The 24855-nt window shown below is 35.3% G+C and overlaps 1 protein-coding gene across 13 annotated transcripts in view; it reads right to left on the bottom strand.

The window, feature by feature from the left end:
* LOC131691455 (calmodulin-binding transcription activator 1) overlaps positions 1–24855 on the bottom strand; it is a 595917-nt gene that overhangs the window by 44636 nt on the left and 526426 nt on the right. For all 13 annotated transcript variants that reach the window (XM_058977868.1, XM_058977867.1, XM_058977863.1 and 10 more), the window contains one exon: positions 4603–4670. In XM_058977868.1, coding sequence (XP_058833851.1) covers positions 4603–4670 — 68 coding nt within the window. The remainder of the gene's footprint in view (positions 1–4602; positions 4671–24855) is intronic.

Raw genomic sequence — 24855 nt, forward strand, 5'->3', positions numbered from 1 at the left:
GCTCTAAATATTGAAAAATATACTTCACCTTCCAGTCCCTTGCTAATTAAATGCCGAAAAAACTGTTGACGAGTAAAGGCGCTTTAACCGAGGCGTTTTAGCTAGGGCAAGGTGTAAATACCTCTGTCCCATCACAAAGGACCAAAGGAATGACATTAACCATCTTAGCCAAGTCACTTCCAACGATTTATTATATCCCCTTCAAACTGAAACGGTCTGTACGGTTGTCCTCGTTTCTTCCTTTTTTAAGATTCAAAACAATTCGTTAATTGAATTATTCATTAAATGAATGATTTAGTTGCCGTCTAATTTTGAAACATCTTCAAACCCAACTCTGCACAGTAGGCCTGGCCGTTTTAATATTTGCGACATATGAAAATATGCTTCAAATATTAATATTGACAAAAAACACTAGAATAGAATAGAATAGAACCAAGTCCGTAAAAAGTTTGCATAAAAGTTGAATATTTTCGGAATGGGGTTAACTCGATGTCTGAAGTCATATTGATATCCAAGATGGTGACTTCCGGTTTTGAAAAATTCTCTATAGCCTCAACAATATGGGTATTTTTGGAACTGGATTGGCGAGTGCATGACGAGAATCGGTGTATTGAGCCATTTCGTTATCCAAGATAGCGACTTACGTTTTAGATAAATTTTCTAAAGCCTCAACAAGCTGGCTATTTTGTGCTAGGCGTTGACTAGTACATGATGAAAATCGGTATCTGATGCTGATTCGAAACCCAAGATGGTGAATTCCGGTTTAAATTTCCACATTGTTAGCGTTATCATGAATATTGCTCAACCGCATGTCGCCATCTTGGATTTCAAAAAGGTTCCAATTGTCCATTTTCATCATCTACTTATCAAGCCCGTCCAAAAAATGCCCCCCATATTGTTAGGGTCACCGAGAATATTGCTCAACCAACGAATTTTGATAAGAATGTAAAGAAAACTTTTTTACGAATTAAATCCAAAATTTACGAAATAATCAAATTTACGAACCCCCGGTTCCCGATCAGAAACACATAACAAGAATATTTCAAAACTATATCTCGCGTTGTTACTTGTTATAATTTTCTGTTATTTTAACTACTAACGAGACCAAATTTATAACATGATATGTTACGAAAATTGCATTCTGTTATAATCTTGTTATTTCATTCTGATCGGGTTTGGTTCGTAAATGGAGGTTACAGTGTACAACGAAAGCAGACTAATGAAGTAAAAGAAAAGAATACATGTAACATACAATCAAACAACTTGTACTCATCTAAATGCTAGTAAATGATAATTATTTACCATTAACGACAATTATATTCTATTTGAAATTTCTCAAACTATACTGAGCGGGAGTGGAAGATTCACGTGCGCCAGTAAATTAATCGTATGTTAACTAATCTGTTCTCCCCGAATAAATCAAATCGAATGCTCGAATTAAACATCGGAAAAAAGTGATCGGCGAATCCTAGGAAGGAAAAAATTGAAAGCGGGACAATAAACTACCCACTATTCTATAATATGCGCCAGTTCGGTATCCATTCCCTGACCCAGTTGTCACAATTACTCATATCAACACATACAGAGAAACATACAACTAGCACACAATAAGTGTTCAGTAGTACCAAAAACTACAATTATTCTTACACCAACACTAATAGGCTTCTGCTTTTAGATTTCTTAGTGGTTTATCGTTACTTTGGGCTGATGCAGAGTATGAAAAATACAAACATAAAAGAGGCCCATAACCCCGCTCCGTCTCCTCCATGCACCACTCTCGAGGCAAAATGCAACAACCATCTTAAAGCAATTGTCTGTCAGAGATTCTTCAAAACTGATGCACGAAATATGCTTGATGATGTTTGCAATATTGTCAAGCCCATCCACATAGCGAGGACAGAGGTCGGGTTCGGGGTTTTGAAATTTAAAATTCTCGGGATTTTCATTTTAAAATTCATGGATGCGAATTCCATTCCGAAAAAAATTAGTAAATATTATATAAAACAATTGAGATGATCTTTTCACACCGTAAATCAGTGATATTTTTCGCTACAAATGAAAGTTTTTCAAGCACCTGAAAGAATCTATCCTCGTGCATAACAATACCAGATAATTACATTCGTAAATCCTACCCAAGAATCGCATCTTCCCAATGCGTGCTCGCCAACCCTTCTATTTAGCAACGCAGTTTCTAGCAACCGAAGTGGTGTGGTGGGATTAATCCTAATCTTATCGTGTTCATAAATTTTCTACTTTTAGTAGTGCTTCCCTCCGCGAACATCCCAACACAGAACCTTGACAGTGGTATCGCTTCGCAGCTCTCTGCCGTGTGTGCGTGTGTGTGTGTGTGGTAGGTGTTTACTCTCCTAACTCGCAGCTTTATTCCGCGTAGATAGAAAATCCCGCCGAACACCGAAACCGACCTACAATTACCGACAGTTGGGCGAGCATTCGATCGTCCTGTGGCGAGGAATAACTTTGAGGCGGAAAACAAAATAATTAACTCTGAGCTCCGATGCTCACACATTACGCTAACCGGTTTGCCGCGAACGATATAATAATAATATAGTTGTATAGAAAACTAACTTCATCCTCATAGACCGTAGAAAACCGTAGCGTAGCGGTACAAATAGTTGGGGTGCAAGTTTGCCACCGGAAATAAATTATGATATGCGAAGTGCGAACCGGGTGCGGGTGGGAGGTTTCTTCGTTCGCCTAGGTCTAGGAATGCTGCTAGGCACGGGGTGATGGGGTCGCATTGTTATTTGTACAAAAACGCATTGCACATTCACCGACCTACACTTAGCTTTGCATACGTATGTATGTACGTACATATATGGGGAACGCGAAATTGGCCGCTAATTAATTCCCGGGAAGCATTTACCCTCGACTGTCGAGCTGTACTTAAACCACAGTTCGCGGTGTGCGTTGGTTGGTGGTGCCACACACTGAAATAGGTAGGAAGTTTTAAACAATTTGCAGTTCTTTGCGTTTGCTCTGAAAGGGAAAGTTTCTTGTTGCACTTCCATCCACGCCATTTCTAATTGGTCATTTAGAAGGGCAAATTGTTTCCCGGGTTCACCTGTTGGATGGTAACAGGAAAACGCATGCAAGGTTTTGTTCCACGAATGGTTATCGATGAAATTCAAACGGAATCTGTTACGTGATTAATTCCGCAACTCTCACATACTCCAATGCCTTGGAATGAGAATAATAACTTCAAGCTAATTGAATCTTCATAATTTCATGACATTTCTAAAAGTGACTTCCACACTCTCCCACGAGGCAAATTAATCTTCGTGTTCCAACACCGGCCTCAGGGGGACAACAACACACGAATTCAATTTGTTCTCCCCAAAGTGGAGATAAATTATCTTCGTTGGTTTATTTATGTATTTTTTTTTCGAGAGGTTTCATCGAAATGACCTCTCATAAAATGTGTTTCTGGGCCAACACCGGAACTCAGCAGAACCCGCACGCACAGCCCCGTTTTCGGCGGAGGATTATTATCAGCAGTGTGCGTGTGCATAAGCCTTGTGTCAGCTTTAAAGTCGACTTGTAATAAATTTCACACCGACTTTGCCCGGTTTGGTCTCCGCGTGGTACGGGAGGTGTCTGTTGTGTTTACCCAAGGCGACGGTTTTCGGTCCGGTTTGCCTGAACCCAAGCTGGCACGAGTGTGAGTGGACGAATTATATGCTTTTTGGGGGCTTCGCAAGATTGCAACGCGCGAAGCAGAATCCTACAAATGACTACATGGCACAATAATCATAAATAAAGTAGGTGGCGGTGGTTGTGGGGTTTGCGTGGGTTTATTTTGTTTTATATGGATACTGGATGATAAAATTTAATTAATATGTATTTGAGAGAATAAATCTTGCTTTTTGGAGTAGCCCGAAAAGGGCTTCGTTTGTTGATCAGGCGGAACTTTTGAATTATTTTGACAAAGAAAGCAAAGCTGCTAGTTCCGTGGCGAGGCGAAACGGTTGAGCATAGAGATGTCGTCCACAATAAATTTATAACGTTCACCATCGCGACCAGGTTCAGTAAACAAACCTGGTTGCGTTTTCAGGGTAACACCAAAAATATGTGACCTTGGATTTTCAACAATTAACTAAACGCTATCATACTTTAATGGCTCGTCGGGGAGAATCGTCTCGTAAATACTGGCAAACACATCGCCCACACAAGCCATATTGAAGCTGGAAGAATTCTCGCGTGAATCAACAATGTAAATTTCCGCGCAGTAAAATGTACCATAAAACTCAACCCGTTGACGACAACAGATACATTCTGGAAAATATAACTTTTATGAAGCTTGTTTAGAGATGCAATAACCGAGATGAATCCGTCATTTTTAAGAGGTGAGTAATATTTTTACAACTCCCAAATCGCGGCGCACAGTTCGCATCAGCTGGAGCAGGAAAAACATATTCCGCTGGACGTTTGCTAATAAAAGTTAAACGGTTTGATGGTTGGTATCGTAGACAACAAGCGGGTGGGTGCTGAAGTTTTATAGTAATAGCCTTGAGATTGTCTGCATTTGTTTATCTTTCCCGAAAATTCGTACAGTTGGTATATGAAGCATCCGACGTGACTCACCTCGTTTTCACCTCCTTCGATTGCCATTCGGAATGTTTATCGAAGCTGATGAGAATCGCGGCGATTTCCTGTAAGAGAAAAATAGACGAAAAACACAATTAGGTTGATAGCATATTGAAAAACAATTGTGGACAAATAATCGATACATTCCAGAACAATAACTGATCCGGAATACAGGACACATTAATCGTGTTCTACCAACATAAACATATTGGTTATATCAAAACAACAAACATTTTTGATAGACTCCCATCACTAAAACTCCACTTTTTTCATTTTGTCAAATTATTCAATGTTATTTCATCATTTTTCATTCTTACATTTTTTCACATGTTCCATGTTTCTTTTTTCTGTCTGTCTAGTTTTCGAAAATTTTATTATTTTAGTTTTATATACATCATGTATCACTATTTTCTATTTTCTAACGTTCTGTATTTTTATTTTTCAATTTTATTTTTTTCTCTTTCCACATTTTATTTATTACTCCTTTGTTACTGTTCTATCATTCTATGTAACTGTTTCTCCTTTTTTCTATTATGCCCGACTTGGTCACACAATTAGACACAAAATCTCCAACAAAACACAACATTTGTTCACAAGCAAACATCGCGTCACTCGTTGATGTCCCGCAAGTATATGAACAGAGCTTCTGTGATTGCGTAACATCATCCGAGCCATGTGTTAACACCAGAAGTATTCAGTTGCAGAGCTAGCGTCCATTTGTATAGCCAAGCTTATGCGCCAGATATTGAATGGACGAAGTTGAAAGGCAAATCTTTTACATATTAAAATAATTTTCTTTTAATGAACAATATCATTTAATAATGATTTTTTTTCATTTTCAAATGGTGTATATGTTCATCGATCTATGGTCTTATCTGTTTTACTATTTTCTATATCCTTATGTATCTACCTTGAATTTTTAAATTCTTCTAACTTTCTGTTTTTCTATTTTTCTGCGTTCTAATTGTTCAGTTTATTAAACTTCTTCTTTTTTCATAGCTCTTATTTTTATATTTATCAATTTATCGATTCATCTGTTTTACAATTCCTAAATCCTTCCATTTTTAAAAGTTTCATTTTTTACTGTAATAATCTTTGTTTTTATTTTATTGAATTCTCTTTTTTAATTTTATATTCTTCTATTTTTCTTGATTTCAATTTTCATGTTTATCTTCTTTTAGGTTGAATTTTCTATTTTCCTATTTTCAATTCGTCTGATTTAAAGTTTTTCTATTTTGTGTACATTTTTATTTTTTATTTTTTATAATGCTTTTTGATAATGAGAAAAAAGAAACAAGGTTGCGAATTTTTCTGTTTTTCTTCATTTAATTTTTCTTTTTCCGTTTTTTATTTATATTTTCTCTTTTCATTGTTTTTCTCATTTTTTCATTTATCTATTTTGCTGCTTTTGCTTTTAGCTCTTGTGCTATTTTTCATAGTGCAATTTTTATGTTTCTAATTCTTTGTATTTCTATTTTACTGTTTGTTCTCATTTAAGTATCCATATTTTCTTATATTTTTAAAATATTTATTTTTCTATTTAGTTTTTTTTGTTTTAGCTTATTTTCGTCTGCCTATTTCCGTTACGAGGACGACTCCACTGGACTAGATATCAACTCATCAAATCATGGATCGCGGGTAAACAGCTTTACTTCCTTTCCGAAGGAAAGCGTGGCCACAGATTTTTTCTCCTCAGAAAAATCTCAACAACTTCGGCTGGGGCTGAACCCAGACCAACTGGGGCGAGTAACGGTCACGATTACCACTCATCACTGGCGCCGTCGTTCTATTTTGTTGTTTTCTATTTGTATTTCTTAGATTTTTTTCTGTTTGTTTTTATATTTGTATTTGTTTAATTTTCAGTAATTTTTGAATGCTTGTTTTTTTATTTTTCCATTTTTATATTTCTATAGTTCTATTTCACTGTTCTTTTTTTCAATTTTTCGTTCTCGCTTTTCATCTTTTTTGATATTTTTAATATTTTAGTTTTGACGTGTATTTCAACATTCTTATTTTTATATTATTCTACTACCTTTTTTCGTTTTGCTGCTTCTTCTACGATTTAGTTTCTTTACTTTAATATAATTTTATTACTCCATAATCCTACTTTAATTTATTCAATTTTTCTTTTTTCATATTTTTTATTTGCTGCAATAATCTTCATTCAAATTGTTCCATTTTTTTACTATTTTTACTGCTTTAAATTTTTCTTTTAATAATTTAATAGCATTTTAGACCACGTAACTCAAACTGCCACTTTGTACTCCATGGATTAACACAGGCCATTTTTGTCATATTTTTGAATTCTATGTTTCTATGTTTCTATGTTTCTATGTTTCTATGTTTCTATGTTTCTATGTTTCTATGTTTCTATGTTTCTATGTTTCTATGTTTCTATGTTTCTATGTTTCTATGTTTCTATGTTTCTATGTTTCTATGTTTCTATGTTTCTATGTTTCTATGTTTCTATGTTTCTATGTTTCTATGTTTCTATGTTTCTATGTTTCTATGTTTCTATGTTTCTATGTTTCTATGTTTCTATGTTTCTATGTTTCTATGTTTCTATGTTTCTATGTTTCTATGTTTCTATGTTTCTATGTTTCTATGTTTCTATGTTTCTATGTTTCTATGTTTCTATGTTTCTATGTTTCTATGTTTCTATGTTTCTATGTTTCTATGTTTCTATGTTTCTATGTTTCTATGTTTCTATGTTTCTATGTTTCTATGTTTCTATGTTTCTATGTTTCTATGTTTCTATGTTTCTATGTTTCTATGTTTCTATGTTTCTATGTTTCTATGTTTCTATGTTTCTATGTTTCTATGTTTCTATGTTTCTATGTTTCTATGTTTCTATGTTTCTATGTTTCTATGTTTCTATGTTTCTATGTTTCTATGTTTCTATGTTTCTATGTTTCTATGTTTCTATGTTTCTATGTTTCTATGTTTCTATGTTTCTATGTTTCTATGTTTCTATGTTTCTATGTTTCTATGTTTCTATGTTTCTATGTTTCCATGTTTCTATGTTTCTATGTTTGCATGTTTCTATGTTTCAATGTCTTTATTTTTTGTATTTTTCTATTCTTTAAGTTTTCTATTTCACAATTTCCTCTTTTTCCTTTTTTCTTTTGCTTCATTTCTCAATTTTCCTGCTTTCCTGCTTATATGTTTTTCTTCGCATCTATTTCTTTATTTTCTATCTTTCAATGTGTTTACATTTCTCTTTTGCATATTTTCTATTTTCATTTCTCTCTATTTTTTAATATCATCCATTTAAATTCTTGAATTTTGAATGTTTTCAATGTAAATAGTTTCTATTATTTTTTGCATATTTTTTAAAATAGTCTGTTTTGCTCATTTTTTATTTTTCTGCTTTTCTTTTTTGCAGTTATTCTAAATGCCCAATTCTCTATTTTAGTATTTTTACATTTTTCTATTCTTGAAAATTTGCATTTTTTTATCTATGTATTTATGTATTTATGTATTCATGTATTTATGTATTTATGTATTTATGTATTTATGTATTTATGTATTTATGTATTTATGTATTTATGTATTTATGTATTTATGTATTTATGTATTTATGTATTTATGTATTTATGTATTTATGTATTTATGTATTTATGTATTTATGTATTTATGTATTTATGTATTTATGTATTTATGTATTTATGTATTTATGTATTTATGTATTTATGTATTTATGTATTTATGTATTTATGTATTTATGTATTTATGTATTTATGTATTTATGTATTTATGTATTTATGTATTTATGTATTTATGTATTTATGTATTTATGTATTTATGTATTTATGTATTTATGTATTTATGTATTTATGTATTTATGTATTTATGTATTTATGTATTTATGTATTTATGTATTTATGTATTTATGTATTTATGTATTTATGTATTTATGTATTTATGTATTTATGTATTTATGTATTTATGTATTTATGTATTTATGTATTTATGTATTTATGTATTTATGTATTTATGTATTTATGTATTTATGTATTTATGTATTTATGTATTTATGTATTTATGTATTTATGTATTTATGTATTTATGTATTTATGTATTTATGTATTTATGTATTTTTGTATTTTTGTGTTTTTTATGTTTGTTTTTCTATCATTTTTTCTTATTATTCTTTTTGTCTGTTAATTTATTCCTTTATTTTTCTGTAATTCGATTCCTCTATTTTCCCAGTTTTATGTTTCTATCTTGTCATAATTTCTTATTTTTCTAGATTACTCTTCTTTCTATTTGTCTGTATTTTTATTTTCCTACCGTTCTCTTTTAAATTATTTCATTTCCATTTCTTTATTTTCCTGTCGCTTCATATACCTTTTTACCGTTGCGCTACTGCATAATTTTAATTTTTTTTCATGCACCAGTTTCGACAATAATTCTGTTCTAGGCACTTTCTCTTCGTTTTCTTAGCAAATTCCTACTATTTATTTATTCATCTCATTATGTTCTTTCATATCTCTTTTTTCTTTGATTATAATCTAATTAGTTTCTCCCTTAAGGGAATTTTTCAGCTCTCCTATTTACTTACTCTTCTTGATTTGTTTAGTTTTCCATTTCCCTCCTTTCTAATTTTCTACGTTTCTTCTGCATTTTTCTATTTCACTATTTTGTATTTTCCATCTTTTATTTTTTATTTATTTTCTAGTTGTTTCTATTTTTTCTATCAATCCTTTTCTCGTTATCATTCTTTTTTAATTTCAGCATTTTCTGATATATTTTCTACATTTTATCTTTTTTAAATTTCCATCCCCTATTGCCTTGTTTTTATTTTTTTCATTTCTCCTTTTATTTTAATGTCTGCAATTAGCTATTGATTTAATTACTGTTTATTCTATCTATGCCTTTAAATGCTCTGCTCTTTTATTCTGCTAAGTCTAGTTATGCTGTTTATTTTGCTTTTTTAGTTTATCCTGTCGTGCATTATGTTTATTCAGTTTATTTTGTTAGTTTTGTCCATTCTGACCATATCTTAACGAGTACGTAACGAGTACCAACATTTCCCTTCATATAATCCTTTTATGAATTTCCAATGAACATATTTATAGATGGGCAATAAATCTCCAGCCGAATTTCGGTTCGTCTCATTTTCGAGCGTTCAATTTCCCATCATTCATACACTAAACGATAGCAACAAAAGCAAAAAAGCGTGAACAACCAAAACCTCCAACCCCACAGCCTGTAGCACAACCCATCTACACTCGGTGATTACAACGACGACGATGACTACGGCTACGACGACGAGAACGACGGTGATGATGATGATGATGTTTTCCAACGACGCCAACGAGGACGAGAACGACGACGATGAAAAACCACCCGCACCAGGAGTGACCCGATTTTTGCGCTATCCTTTTCCCCACGATCCAACATTCCCACGCTATCACAGTCACTCCCACGACTCTTCTGTCTCGTAATCCGACTGTTGCTATCTCATCATGTTTCTCTCAGTGACTCGCTTTTCCCCCAGTTCATCCCACCGACCACCGACCCTGCAATCAGAGAGGAGCATCCTCCGTTTCTCATCGTCACTTCGGTTGAGCTTGGAGCATCAAACGAGCGCATATAATTATTTCAAATAGATTTTTCCGGATTTGCTTCCCACCACCATCACCACCGAGTGTATGTATGTATCACGACGTCGTTCTCGGAGTGCTCGTCGTGTTTCACGGAACGGGCGGAAAATATTCTTATTTGGACCTTTCTCGTCGTGCCTTCTCGGAAGGACTCGGTCGGTCTCCGAGCGTGGGAGGATTCGTGGATAATAGGGCTCTTGCTGCCGCTTCTACTGCTGCTGGATGGATTGTGCGCTGCACAACTATACCTACTCTATACCGTTTGCCCCACTATACCGTACTGATACAGGCAGGCAGGTCGTTCACTGATTGTAGAAGAAACATTTGCCAACCACCGCCGCGGTAGCTGCTGGTATCGCCTTCTTGACCTCGTTTCTCGCTTCGCAGTGGCGGAAGAAAAATGAGAGGGAGGTGGCCTCGTACGGTAGTCGTTCGCACGGTAAGGTGCCGTAGAGTGGAAAGTTGTGGTAGTACATAAATATTGGGGAATAGTGCTGGCGGTAGTGTCTGATGCTATATAGTGGGATTTTGTGAGACTAGTCCAGATGGCATCGGACAACTTTTCAATGGGAGCGTATCAATGATTCAAGGAGCTGACCTCTATATTGGTATATATCCGAGCTTCCTCTCCCAGTTATGATCTAATTAGGCCATTTAGATGTAATGATGTGTAGTTTCTTGTAATTTTAGAATATACAGGTACACACCTAGAAAAACTCACGTAAATTTATGTCTCTTGAGCCTGACATATACGAGCATCAAAAATGACATAGTTAACGTTTCATTTGACGTTTATTTTCGTAAACCACGTACTTTTACTCCACATATGGCGTTTGTTTTGAATGGTAATAAGTGTAATTCTATGTCACTACGCATGAAAAGTGCATTTTTCATGTAAAATTTAATGGAACACGGTCACATTTCGTAATTTTTTTGCATTACGTTTTGTTAAACTATATCAAGTTTGAAATTACGTCAGCGATAAAATTCATATTTTTTGGTGTGTATGATACACGCGGTGACATCGAAACATTAAATAAGGTTCACAATTTAAAACAATCGATATATCAAATGGAACTTTTTGCCGATACGTTAGACTGGATTCCATTATTTCTGTGCTCTTCCCTTCCGGTGTTTAAATATACATTTTATATGAAATATTGGAATAATTACATACGATCTGAAAAATCCATAACAATTCTGAATTAGGGCATTTTCAGACCAAATGACATTAGGGTACTCCCTAATGTCATTTGGTCTGAAAATGTTTTAATTATGCCTTGTTTATTTGAATGTAACACAACATAGATGTAACAGCACAATGAAAGGAAACGGTCGCATAATAATGCGAATATTTCCATTGTATATTATATCAAGTCTTTCGTATCTTGACAAAGAAATTTAAATAATGTCATTATGTTCACTTAACCATAGTTCCAGTTATGAGGGCCTTGAGCTCAAACAACTTTCGTGACATACGAAAACAAGGTTCATACATATTAATCAGCCGACAGTTAAAAATATAACTCTTTAAAGGAAAACTAGCTTGACTATATTTTCAATTACACGATCAGATTCAGGAACCAGAATATATTGGCTCAAATGACACGCACCCCGTATGTAGTCGGGGGCGCCGATTCCACGCAGAACAGTTATTTTACATAGATTTCAACACGATTTTCAGAATAGCAACGGTATTTTTTGCATTTGTTTCTAAATTTTTTACACGGGTTTTTTACACGGGTTTCGCAATTTATGTGGTTTAGCAAAATTCTCCATAACACAAACAATGTATTTTGCTGAATGGGTTTAACGAGTGGATGCTAGAGGTCAAAATACTAGTAGATTTCCAAGATGACTATTTCCGGTTTAGTAAAATTTCGTATAACTTATACAATATGAGCATTTTCGAAATTGGTTTGATGAGTAAAAGGTGTAGGTCTGACGCTGTTTTGAAATTCAAAGTGGCACCTACCGCTTTCGTGATTTTTTTTTAAATTTTTTAAAGAACGCTGAAGATTGATTAGTGACGTGGTTTCGAGATTTCAGATAACGTCTTCTGACTGAGCAAATTTCTTTGTTTATAACCCCAACAGATGATGCTACTGGTCGACAATGACTGGGCAGTGCGTAAGCCTCTTGTACCTGAAGGCATAAAATAGACCCCACTTGCGGTCCTTAGCTTCCTGCCCAGTAACTCCTAGCCCTGGCCTCCTCGTGGCGTCGACTGGGATACGAGTAACCTTAGTGAAGATCGGGTAACCAACCCCGGTGGGAACTTTGGTCGTATGCTGGCAGGGAAGGGGGGGGGGTTACCCTTCTTCGGAAGGTGTAAACCTGTCCTGGTGTCCAGGTGGGACCTTAAGCAGTCCTGGCACGACGGCCCACCGGCGAGACAGGTGGTTGGCGTAGGCCCTATAAGCCGCCCCTTAAAAAACCCACATAACGAACAATACAGAAGAGAATACGACCCAGAACAATCGGTAACGACCCAGACGACGAATAAAGGATCACGATTGGAAACTCGGAACATGGAACTGCAGATCGCTCGGCTTCGCAGGATGTGACAGGATAGGACCCTTCGCAGACTGCGTGGCTGGCGACGCGCGGCCATGGACCGAGCGGAATGGAGGAATCTTTTGTATACGGCACAGGCCACTTCGGCCTTAATCTGTTAATAAATAAATAAGATGATGCTACTAGTTTTTCAAAAACTATAGCTACTATGTACCCGCTCGGGAAGTCGAGGTTGATGGTGTAGTCTCCAATGATAGTTATAATTTGATGTACAAGGTTAGCCGTAATAGAGAGTCCTTAAATTAACCGATGAAAATACCGGATTGCCAGCTATCTTACCCTCACCCTTCTGGCGACTCACAAGAAGAAACATCTACTGGAGTGACTAGAAGTTGTAGGAAGAGGAGGAACATTTCCTCTGGTAAACTTCCTTATCCATAGAGTTCTGAATGTGGCATTTCTTCAAAGTACTGTAACAAACCCAAAGAAAGTAGCTCCTGATCTCGGAGGATTAAAACCAGACAAGGACTTCCCAGTACTGCCCAGTGCACAAAAAACCTTTTTTTAGTCTGACAATCTCCGGGCTGGAGTTATTAAATTCTCTGACTTTGTGCACTGGATAATAACTTTCAATGTGACTATGTTTAACTTTCCTGCCTACAGTACGAACATTTTTATATCAGTTAAGCCCCTTCCGGCGATCATATTATTCATTGGCTGATTCATCGAACTACGAAATTTTGTCTTAGGGGAATTGATGTGAGTCGGGATTTCATTCGTGTGCTGTCCAGGCTTATGTTCACATATTACACGTTATATGCGCATGTTTAGCGTATGTGACTCAAGGAGATCTCTGTATTAGTGGTAATGGAACGTACGACTAATACAGTAAAGGTTGAGCTTAGTTAGTGGATTCCCTTCGGATCTGGGGAAGACCACCATACGTTCCGGTACGAGATATACTGGCAAACCCAAACCATCCCTATATAAACTTGTCTAAACATACTTTAAAGTTATCCATATCCAAATTTAGCCCGTTTCTCTTTTCGTGTACTTCAGAAATCTCCTGTTTCGTCTAAGGGGTACCCCCTGCTGCTGACCTTCACCAGATTCTTACTATGAGACCGTTATTGACTGCCACTGGATGCCTGACGGTGCAAGGCTGCAAATGGGAAGCCGATCCCTTTTTGAAGGATTTCCTGCAGGTTCGAATGAGACCATTCAGTGTCCCAGTTCGTGATGCCTTAGTGTGGATGATCTGTCATTTGGCATACAGTTGCACGTTGATGTTATTTTTTGCCACGTCATCGTTGTCCGCTTTCTCCCCTGATCCTGATACGGTTACAACACGGAAGTTAGAATTAATTATCTTGGAAATATCTTTCTCAAGCCTGTCTCTAATATTCTAATTATCCAGTAAAAGAATTCTGTTAACCTCCTTTATAAATCATACTGTATTACCAGTTTTAATCAGGCTTCCCATGAAGATCGACAAGTTTGTGCCTGTGTACAAAATTTTGTGCACGCGTTCAACCTCAAACATGCTTCGTCCCGATGTACATGTTCGCCTCGAATGTCGAACCCAAACGAACGATGGGCAACCTCTAGTTCAAACATCCGTGTGCGTACACGAGAACGGTTCACACAAGGTAAGAAGAGTCAACGCTAGTGACTATGAAAATGAGAAGGATAAAACTGATGCCACGAACCTGTACGTACGAGAGTTGTACACACACCGTGTACGTACATGGAGTTCGGTTATGCAGATGAACATGTGCACGGGTTTTGGTACGAAATATCGTGTTCGAGTTCGTACACAAAATGTGGGTTTAATATGAGCGCAGAACCAGAGCGAACATTGTGTACGATATTCATTTGGGAAGACTGGTTTTAATATAGTTACAACAATGCATTGTTCCGAATCCGACATAGCTAAAGTTTACGCCAACTTGTGTTTTTTAAATATTTGAATAGTACAGCTTGGTTCCGTATTTGGCAAGTATAACATTTTCAGGGTACCAAAAACGACCATTTCTTCATCTATATTTTTATTTGATTATTTTATTTTTGGATTTGTTTTGGGGTTCTGGTACCATCTCCATCATGCATATAGCGTGGAAAACTCTAATGGATTATGCAACATAATATGTTTGAATTACGCTTTAGAAATTTAATGTTACATTTGATTGACAATAAAATATAATACAATAGACAGTATAAATCCCAACTCTATTTAGAGGTTTATTACATAGCTTGTTAGATTTCTAATCTTATTTGATTGACACACCTCAATACGTTAGTTCGACTAAGCCGTAGGTCTTTTACTTGTTTACAATAAGTAAACGAACTAAAGCAACTAAAATGTATTTCTTCCCGTTGACTTTAAACGCAGTTTGCAGTTTGAGTTGAGTGTATGTCGAAGACTGTTTGTTGATATTACAGTAGGTTGAATTCTCTAAGTGCCGTCTAGTTAAAAATCTGGCACGTAAGAATCTGACCAGGGTAAAGAATTTACACAGCAAACAGTAGTCACCAAAGCCATAATACTGCAGTTTTCCCCATCTACGCCCAGTTAACACAAATAACTGCTCCTGTGGTTAAATGTGGGGGTATAATGAGAAAAGTATCGTTTACCGTCTGTTATTTCTATTATGTCAAATGGGGTCGAAACTTAAATGTCTAGAATAGAAATCGAACGGAATGGTTGCGACCTTTATCATAATACCAGAAGTTGAGGCTTTAGAGCATTTCGTCATTCATATTAAATTATATCATTTTCTTGTACATAAATCCCTAATATTCATCAATCAAATATTATTTAATGTTCCTTGTTAAACATGAAAAAAAATTGAATTTCTAAGGAATAAAATAGTAGTAGGATTTACTATCGATAAAATTCAGATAAATAGTTTGTTTAATATTTAATCTCGAATCCACATTTTGTCATTAAATAGCGCATATCAACTCCATTTAACAAATATTTTTTTATTTAATTTTCCATTTCTAGTGTGAAACACGTTCAGAAATCACATGACAGATGTTTGATTTTAGGAAAAATAGGGGAGGGCAAGTATAAGTGCTTTGGATAAAAAATGTGGTTTATAGACCTATAGTCATAAAATGTGTGATTTCCTAGTTTTACCGATGACGAATCTATTTCTGTTTTGTTCCTGAAGATATTCTACGTTCTACAAGGTACATTGAATAAATATTGATTGATATATGCACGAAATAACGATAAAATTCAATATAACTGACAAAATGCCCTTGAATTCCAACTTTTAGTCTTCTGATAAGGGTCGCAAAAGTTTCGTTTGAAATTTGAATTTTTTCCTTTAAAAACTGCAAAATATATATGATTTGCAGTATAGAGCAGAATGGTTATTAAGAATAAGAGATTATTGGGACTAAATGTCTCAAAACTTCAACTTCCCGTATTTTCGAGAAACAAAATTAATGCCATTGAAATGCTAAAAATGTTTCCTTTAAGAAAAGCTATAAATTGTAATGTTTTAAGCCTTGCTTCAAAAGTTACAGCATTTATTATATTTTTCCTCATATTTTTTTATAACTTCAAGCATAGTGATGTGAAATTTAGCATCCAAGTTTACTTTGAAATTTGTTACTTTGAGATTTCAAACAGCCCCAGTTGCTTAATCATCAGGGTGTTTTTGGTGTTTGCGAAATCTTGAGTGTAGGTGTGCGTGAATGCTCGCTATTGCATGTTCGCCTGTGTGTATCATCGCGAAGGGCTCGAGCGTTTGCGTATTAACGTCCTCGATCACACGGACCTTTTTCTACTTCGTAAGTATGGAACTTCGGGTGTATAGATTCTATTATATAACCATGTATTCATTTGCATATTAGCGAATTCTCGAATATTTGCGCGGACCACGAATCTGATGTTTAATTATGAGCATACGGCTCAGATGTTACAACTGAAGCCGTGCACCTAGCGTGCTAGGAACAAGGGTAGTGGTTTTCGGATGCGACCAATTTCTCATTGCGTTCACCAGACTTCCAATGTAGTTCCGAGTGGGTGATCGCAATCGCATGTTAGAGTTTGTGAACAGGTTTGTATTATCGCGCAGGACTCGACCGTTGGTATGTTAACGGGTCACGTGGGCATGTCTGTCGCGTGTAGGTAACTTTGCGGGTATAAATTCGTTAACCGCCAACCGCGTGGAATGATCGCGCAAACCGCGAATTTGAGTTTACGGTTCGGATCTAGAAGGTTCTCCCGCCCCCATATCTCTTGAGAATCCGACATTGGCTTTCTTTGAATTCTAGTGTATAGAAGTTTATTTTTTTCGCGACCAAGATTGACGGCATGGACGTAGGCTGCTCAGATCAAAGGTAGAGGCTTCCAAACATGACCTTTGATGTTCACGTGGAAACGAGTATGATCGTATTTGAGACGGTGTATATAGATTCGTACTAAAATATTAACTTGATCACTAAGGCGTTTCTATGTATGCGATAACGCGGGTGTAGATGGACAACAGATGAAGGATATGAGTGGTACTATGTCAGCTTTTGAATGTTCGATGCTTAATTAAGTATACGGCTCAAATTAATGAAGAAAGTTAGCTCCCCTATCTCAGTGGTGTCTACAACTATGGCGTCCTGAAACTCGTTTTCTAGTGAATATAAGTTCCATGTTTTAGAGTGAAAGCTCCGAACGGGTATGATTCAGAATCGCGCTAGAGCGGGCATTTGTATGCTAGCACATGAGATCGCGCTTATAATCCGTAATAGCTACCACATTGACTTAATTTCTGAGATTTAATAACATAGTCGTAGGTATGCGTGAAATATCGCATTTGCGATCGGGTTTGTACTATCGCGAAAAGCTCGAGCGTTTGTATATTATTGTGCGCGTTCTTTTTATCGCGCGGACATGTTTATGTCACGTATCCTGACTTGTTCGTATTTTCTCGAATACAAATAATCGTACAATCGTTTGCATATTCCCGTATTCTTTTGAGCGTTCCCGAAAAAGAAACAGTAAAAGTGGAAAAACACATTAATTAGACAACTTGTGTACTCCACTATATTAGACTTGTACAACTTGTGTACTCCAATATATTAGAAATATTGTAAAAATCATCCGCAAAACGGCAAAATAAAACAATAACTGAACTAAAGCAACTTTCTTTTAGAAGTAAATATGAAAAGTTACAATTATATCCAATAGAATATAAATGGATATTTTCCTAGTTGATACTTTTAATGGAGATTTACGAATAAACTAGTAACAATTTTATTAATGATTACTGCGCTAAGCTTATTCAAACTTATACATGTAATATCGTTCTAGGATGTTTGCAATACCGTCAATCCATTTTGATCCAGAATGCAAATTTAGCAACTAAACAACTTAGCCTTATTAGGTCTTTGGAAAAGTTTTCGTAGTTTGAGACCCTTCTTTTTGTTTAAGCAACAGTTAGGGTGATTCTAACTTTACTCAGATCAAAAAGTTAACTTTTTAGTCATTCTAGATAGAGCCACACAACCTTCAGTGAAGCTGTAGAACCACAAATTTTTGGGAAGTTTGCTGAAGACATGTAAGCTCTATCTGTCACACTTTTAATTTTACAACAATTTCAAAATCAAAGGTTAGGCTGTTTCTTAGAACAATGTTTTATTCTGGTAACTTTTGCGGTATTGATTTAAAACTGAAATAGTCTTCAGACAATTTTAAAATTGTTTTAAGGCGAATCATTGTTTTCATGGCACCACATACCCGATCGGAATGAAATAACAAGATTATAACAGAATGCAATTTTCGTAACATATTGTGTTATAAATGTCTCGTTAGTAGTTAAAATAACAGAAATTTATAACAAGTAACAACGCGAGATTTAGTTTTGAAATCTTTTTGTTATGAGTTTTTGATCGGGTATCTAACTATTATCGTTGAAAAGCTATGTGAGCTTTTTTGCCAAAAATGTGGTTCTTTGTGATACCAATATCACTCATTGGGGCAAACAAAAAATAATTTTTTTTTCAACTACATATAAGGTCATGATTCGAAGTACAGTTTCGACCTGTTTTTATAAACTCCCGATTTTATGAACTTATTGTACCCGATGTTATCAACCTCCCGTTAATTCATTCTTTTATGTCAGCAATTCAGGCCTACAATCTTACAATTGTATTCAATCAAGGTAATGGGTCCTACATTGTTAGGTAGCAGTCAAAATGTAGCGTAGTTTACCCAATTTTGATCCTATTTAAGGTAATTGATGAACTAGAATCACATTTTGCTTGAATTCTCAAAAGAAATCAAGGCTGAGTGTTTTCATGATAAACTAACACACTTTCAAATATTATCCGTGAAAAACATAACCACTAGAAGAACCACAAGTAACCAATAAGCATTATAGCGTAACCTAATATCTGCTTTAGATTCACATACAGGGCAGTCTTAAAAAACCGTGAAGCCCTACATACTGATATAATGCTGGTATTATGCCAGAAAAGGCGAAATATAGTGCTATTACTGTGCAGAGATTGACAGCTCGTTTCTGCAGTACTAATGCTATTATAGAGCACCAGCGCACAAATGTCAAATTTGAAGGCCGTATATTGACACTACTAATGCTATTAGTTAGCTTCAGTTGACTGTCATTGTCCGCCATGGTTTTAAAACCATTTCTTAGGTTAGTTTCAGTATGATGAGCGAAAAGGAAAAATTTTAAAATAAAATGTTCTGTAAAGGGTATTTTTCGGCTTGTCAGTCGTGAATTAGACAGCGAAAACAACATTATTGTTTTTACTTCCAAACAATATTGTTGTTTTCGCTGTCTAATTCACGACTGATAAGCCGAAAATACCCTTTACAAATAAGCTGTCAAGAGACATTTTAAAATGTTCTGTTTAAATCCGTAATTGACTCTTTTCTAATGCATTGTAATGGAATATCCTTAAGGTTGGACAGAGAATGCGCAAAAATCGCAAACGAAAAAAGCAGTTTTTTTCACACCGCGTGTTAGATCTTTATAAAAATCAATCAGCAGTACTGTATCAATATTCTACATAAGCTGATTGATTTTTATGAAGATCTAACACACGGTGTGGAAAATAACTGCTTTTTCGTTTTCGATTTTTGCGCATTCTCTGTCCAACCTTAATGGGTTTTCGTTCTCACATGATATTAATGTTTTACGAAAATTACCTTTAGCAAGCATCGAACTGAGGTACCTTGCCTCGTCCCTCAAGAAGAGTTGCATAACGAATAAAACCACAGCATTATAATAGCATTATATCGGCTTTATATTTGCTCTATAATGGCACTAATTGCACATGTAAAGTTTACATGTTTTAAAGATCCTTGAAGCATGTACGCGTTATATCAGCTTTATATATAACCAATATTGTTCAGTGGCTTAATTATATTCTGCATTAGATTTACATATAAACCAGTCTTAAAGAGCCGCTAAGCCATATATCCTGATATAATGCCAACATTATGCCAGAAAAGGTGAAATATAGTGCTATTAATGTGCACAAATTGACGGCTCGTTTGTGCAGTACTAATGCTAGTATATAGCACAAATGTCATGCTATCAGGAAACTTGAATTGACTGTTACCTTTTCTGTATGATGAACAAAAAGGAAAAATATAAAAATATTGTTTGGAATAGTAATTATCTCTGTAGTGGGCGTAGCGTAGTTGGTAAATCGATTGCCTTGTACGCAGCGCACCTGGGTTCGAGTCCCGACCCCGCACATAGGGTTAGAATTTTTTCATAAGAGATTTTTCTGACCCGTAGAGGCGAATGACCTTAAGGTTAAAACCTCTATAATCGAAATAAAAGTAATTGACTCTCTGCTAACGCATTGTAATTAATATCCTTTTCGGAATTTCTTTCTCACACGATATGAATGTTTAAGGAAAATTAACTTTAGTAAATCTCGAACAGAGGTACCTTGCCTCGTCCCTCACGGCAAGTGCGCAGCTTTTGCTGTCTAGGCTATATTGCATATGTTCGAATGAAATGAAATATGCCGAATAAGAAGAGCTGCATAACGAAGAAGAGTTGCATAACGAATAAAACACCAGCATTATAATAACATTATATCAGCTTTATATTTGCATTACAGTAGCAATAAATGCACGTGTAAAGCATACATGCTTTAAAGATCCTTAAAGCATGTACGCGTTATATCAGCTTTATATACGTATACAGAGCAAGCGATAGTGCTATATTTCGGCTGTGCATGTATGCATTAATGATGCTGATATTGAGCTTTACTGAATTGTTAATGATATAATGGAGTTTCAATGCAACATTAGTGCAAATGTATCGCCAATATTATTCAGTGGCTTAACGCTTATGGTTACTTGGGTATGAAATATTGCACAGCAAAAAAATATGAAAATTAACTTCAGCGTATTTCCTGATATCGCAGAAAAACTATTCGTGTAATTATGTTTCACGAATAAATTTACGCTATATATCATGCACATAAAATGACCCCTGAAAATCATGCAAATCTGCATGTTCCTATTGAAATTTACCTTATTCTGCTCGAGACCTGCGCGCTATTCATTCAACTTTCAGGTAAAATATCTTATTTTTACACGATTTTATACGAAACGGTGTTGAGCAGAGAAAAACTAAATGCGTCATACACGTACATGCACGAGCCGCAACTCAATGCGCTTGGATCGTCCACGCTCAAGCGAAGCTTATGTACGCCACTTTGCAGTCACGTTGTTATGTGTCGCTTTAGCCTAGTCCATAAGGGGGTGTCTCTGGTGATTCAATGATTGTCGGTATTATTTAACGGAATTTTTTAAGTCAGTATCGCCACCAATACATATGTAAGTTATGTATAGTACGATTTGTGGCCAATGTAAAATTAATCACTCGCATAATTTTACACTATTGGTCGCGTTCCCTTTATGTGCAGTATAGTTAGCATAAATTTACATGAATTTTTTTATCTGTGTGTATATTTAGTAATATTATATTTTTATTATGTTTTAGTTCATGACAAAACTGCAAACTGCAAACAAAATTTAAAGCAAAGACTATTTTGGCGAAATGTCTGTGAACACCGATCCGGAGGATGCAATTTGGCGCCTATTTGTCTCAGAGACTGTGATGTCTGTTCTCTAGTTGATCTACTCCTATAAAACGATCTCCTGCCAGCACACTTGAGCCTTCGAATTTGTCTTGTTTTTGTTCTCTTTTACGTATGGCGGTTCCAAACTCTGTGATATCCGATACGGAATATTGTTTGATGATAAAAAACCCTAAAAAATATCAAACCTGTTCGTCCCATTGTTGAAATTCTACGCATAACTGTCCCACTAATAAAATAACCGAAAAAGTAAATATTAGGGTTTTAATTTTGAATAATAAAAGCTAAAGTATTTGTTTTCAAAAACTCGGTAAAACATCTAAAGAATATGCTACAAAAAATTACAACTTCAAAAGTTATATTAAAAATTTGTTTTTTTTTTCATAAAATATTAAAACCACTTTCACGGTGGATAATATAAAAGAAAATTTTTGTTTTCATGGTAATATTTTGCACTTAACAAGACATCTCTATTATTTTAAATAGTGGTTAGGGGGTTCTAAATGCATAAAAATCAGAAAATTAACTTTTTCATGGTTCGAGATAGAGTTTCTTACAGTCTTATAGAAAATTGAAGAAAATCAAATTTTAAGAAACATTGCCGAAGACTGTCTTGTACTTTTCATTTTACAAGAAATTTACCACAAAAAATTAGGTGGAATGATTTTATTTACAAAACTTTCGTAGTTTTGATATTTCATTAAGATGAGATTTTTATACTTTTACTAAAAATAAACTATTTTGAGTAAAAATTGCAAGATATAATAAATATGGTATTTGTCATTGTTTGGTGATTTTTACTACTAAGTATAATATTTTATACTGACAGAAACGGTCTTTCATGTTAAGTGCCGTAATCGAAGATAATGCTGCTTGAAAAACTTGCATTTTTATGAAAAAGTTCTCATAACTTTGAAACAAAAATAGTTTAGTAAATGGTGTATAAACACAAATTTACTGCCCTAAAATAATATTCAAGTTGTTCAAAGAGTACTTTAGTTTAAAATAAAATCTAGAAAAGTAGTGAAAATAAAACCGAATTCGTAAGCAACACCCTAAAGTTTACATTAGGTTAAAAAGTTCAATTTTAAATTTTGCTAAAATGAGAACCAGTTTTGGTTTGAACGAAAAGAAGAGCCTTGCAAAGTACAACAACTTTTCTAAACATATGGTAAGGGATCATCCATAAATGACGTAGCATTTTTTCAGTAATTTTTAACACCCCCTCCCCCATCGTAGCATTTCGTCACAAACCCCTAAATACCTCCCTGGTAATTACGTAGCTTGAAGGTAAACCTCCCCCCTCTTGACCCCGTAAAAAATTTAAAAAATTAAAAATGTTTATGTTAGATGAAACGGGTAAAGCTACGTAGCATGATATGACCCCATACCCCCCTGTCGTCATATATCATCACAAAATACAAAACTCCTCCCTCCCCCATATAATGCTACGTCATTTATGGATGATCCCTAAGGCTAAGTTGTTTAGTTTTAGCAAAATGTAAAAATTCTTTTTTTTTAAATTTTCATCGACCTTCAATTAGCTAGAAATTACTGGGTAGGGAAAGTTATGAAACTTTAGAGCCATAGTAGTCATAGAGGAATAAGTTTGTCTTTACCAGGAGGCATGTTGGTGGACTTGAGTGATTCGTAGTTATGCTGCCTAAGCTCGACACCTACCAACCTATATTAAGCCTGTTTCTAATGGCTCTGCCACTTCTAATTTTCCGCGCTGTATACTTCACATCCTAGTTCTCACTTGAGTACTACGGCTCTAAACTTTGAACACTTTCCCTACCCAGTAATCTCTAGCTAATTGAATGTAGTTAAAAATAAAAAATAAAAAAGGAAAACAAAATCAAAATTCTTGCTTTGCAAATGTACATTCCCGACTACTGTGCAAATAGAACGCATGATTGCGTTCTACTTAGGACTACCTCCTCATCAGCGTCTCAAAAAAAAAGATTTTTTTGGGCATGAAAACATCAAGAGAAACAATTATCTTTTGCGTATTTTTGAACATGTATTTACCGAACGACAATGTCATTCAAAAGTAATTTACAATCATTACTCAAACCCTTGAGATCCTTAATCGAAATTGTTTCAAGCCGTACCGTCTATAATTTGACAGACCCTCCACTGAAACTGCCCTTCATCATCGATCCGAGTTCAACTCGTAGAAACTGAACTTTTTTATGTGCATCAAAGAGTTCCCCTCTTGATTTAACTATTTTAAAATGCTTAAACTCGCCCAAAACAAACAAGCAATCACACACACACATATACTCACTTCATTTGTCCAGAAACCGTCCATCCAGTGCACGATAAATGAAAAGCATCACCCCATACCGAATCGACAGAGGAAAATTGGCAAGACTTTGGACCAAGAATTCGAAGAAAAAAGAACGTACCTACCACCCGGTCGTCGTTTCGCCCGCATCTTGTTGGCCTTCACTTGCTTGATTTGGCCACAAAAATTTTCTGCTGACTGAGAAATAAAATCGAAAACTATTGCTGTTTTCTTAAAACTGTGGACGCCCTGTTCCTTCCACGTGCGGTAGCATCGGATGGGGCTTGGGGTGGATGCCGCCACATCCACCACCGCCAACAGAGCCCCCTCATATTCAATCGACATCGTCGTAGCCATCGTACATTATTGTTTTGAAACTGGTGAAAAATGCATGTACATGTACCGAACTGCCGCCAGGAACAAAGGCAGCAGAACGAAACCAAACAAAAAAAAATTGTTGGAGTGCATACGAGGTCTTCCCGGTTTATCAGTTAAATTTTTACGGTCGTCTAGATTTTTGTTCCGGAAAATGTAAATTAAAGATATATCCACTTGTCAGCGAACGTCTCAGTTCTTTTCCGAGCGCACAAAAGAAAATCTCTGATTGTCGGTCGAGATGAAAAAGTGCAAAAATGAACCAGGAAATGTAAAACAGTTCATTTGTATTATTAAATTAAATTGGTATCTTCGCGTATGTTTTCCATTCCCAGCGACTGTCGAACGGCTTCGGGCGAACCT

The sequence above is a fragment of the Topomyia yanbarensis genome, chromosome 3 (genome assembly GCF_030247195.1).
Source record: "Topomyia yanbarensis strain Yona2022 chromosome 3, ASM3024719v1, whole genome shotgun sequence".
Classification (NCBI taxonomy): domain Eukaryota; kingdom Metazoa; phylum Arthropoda; class Insecta; order Diptera; family Culicidae; genus Topomyia; species Topomyia yanbarensis.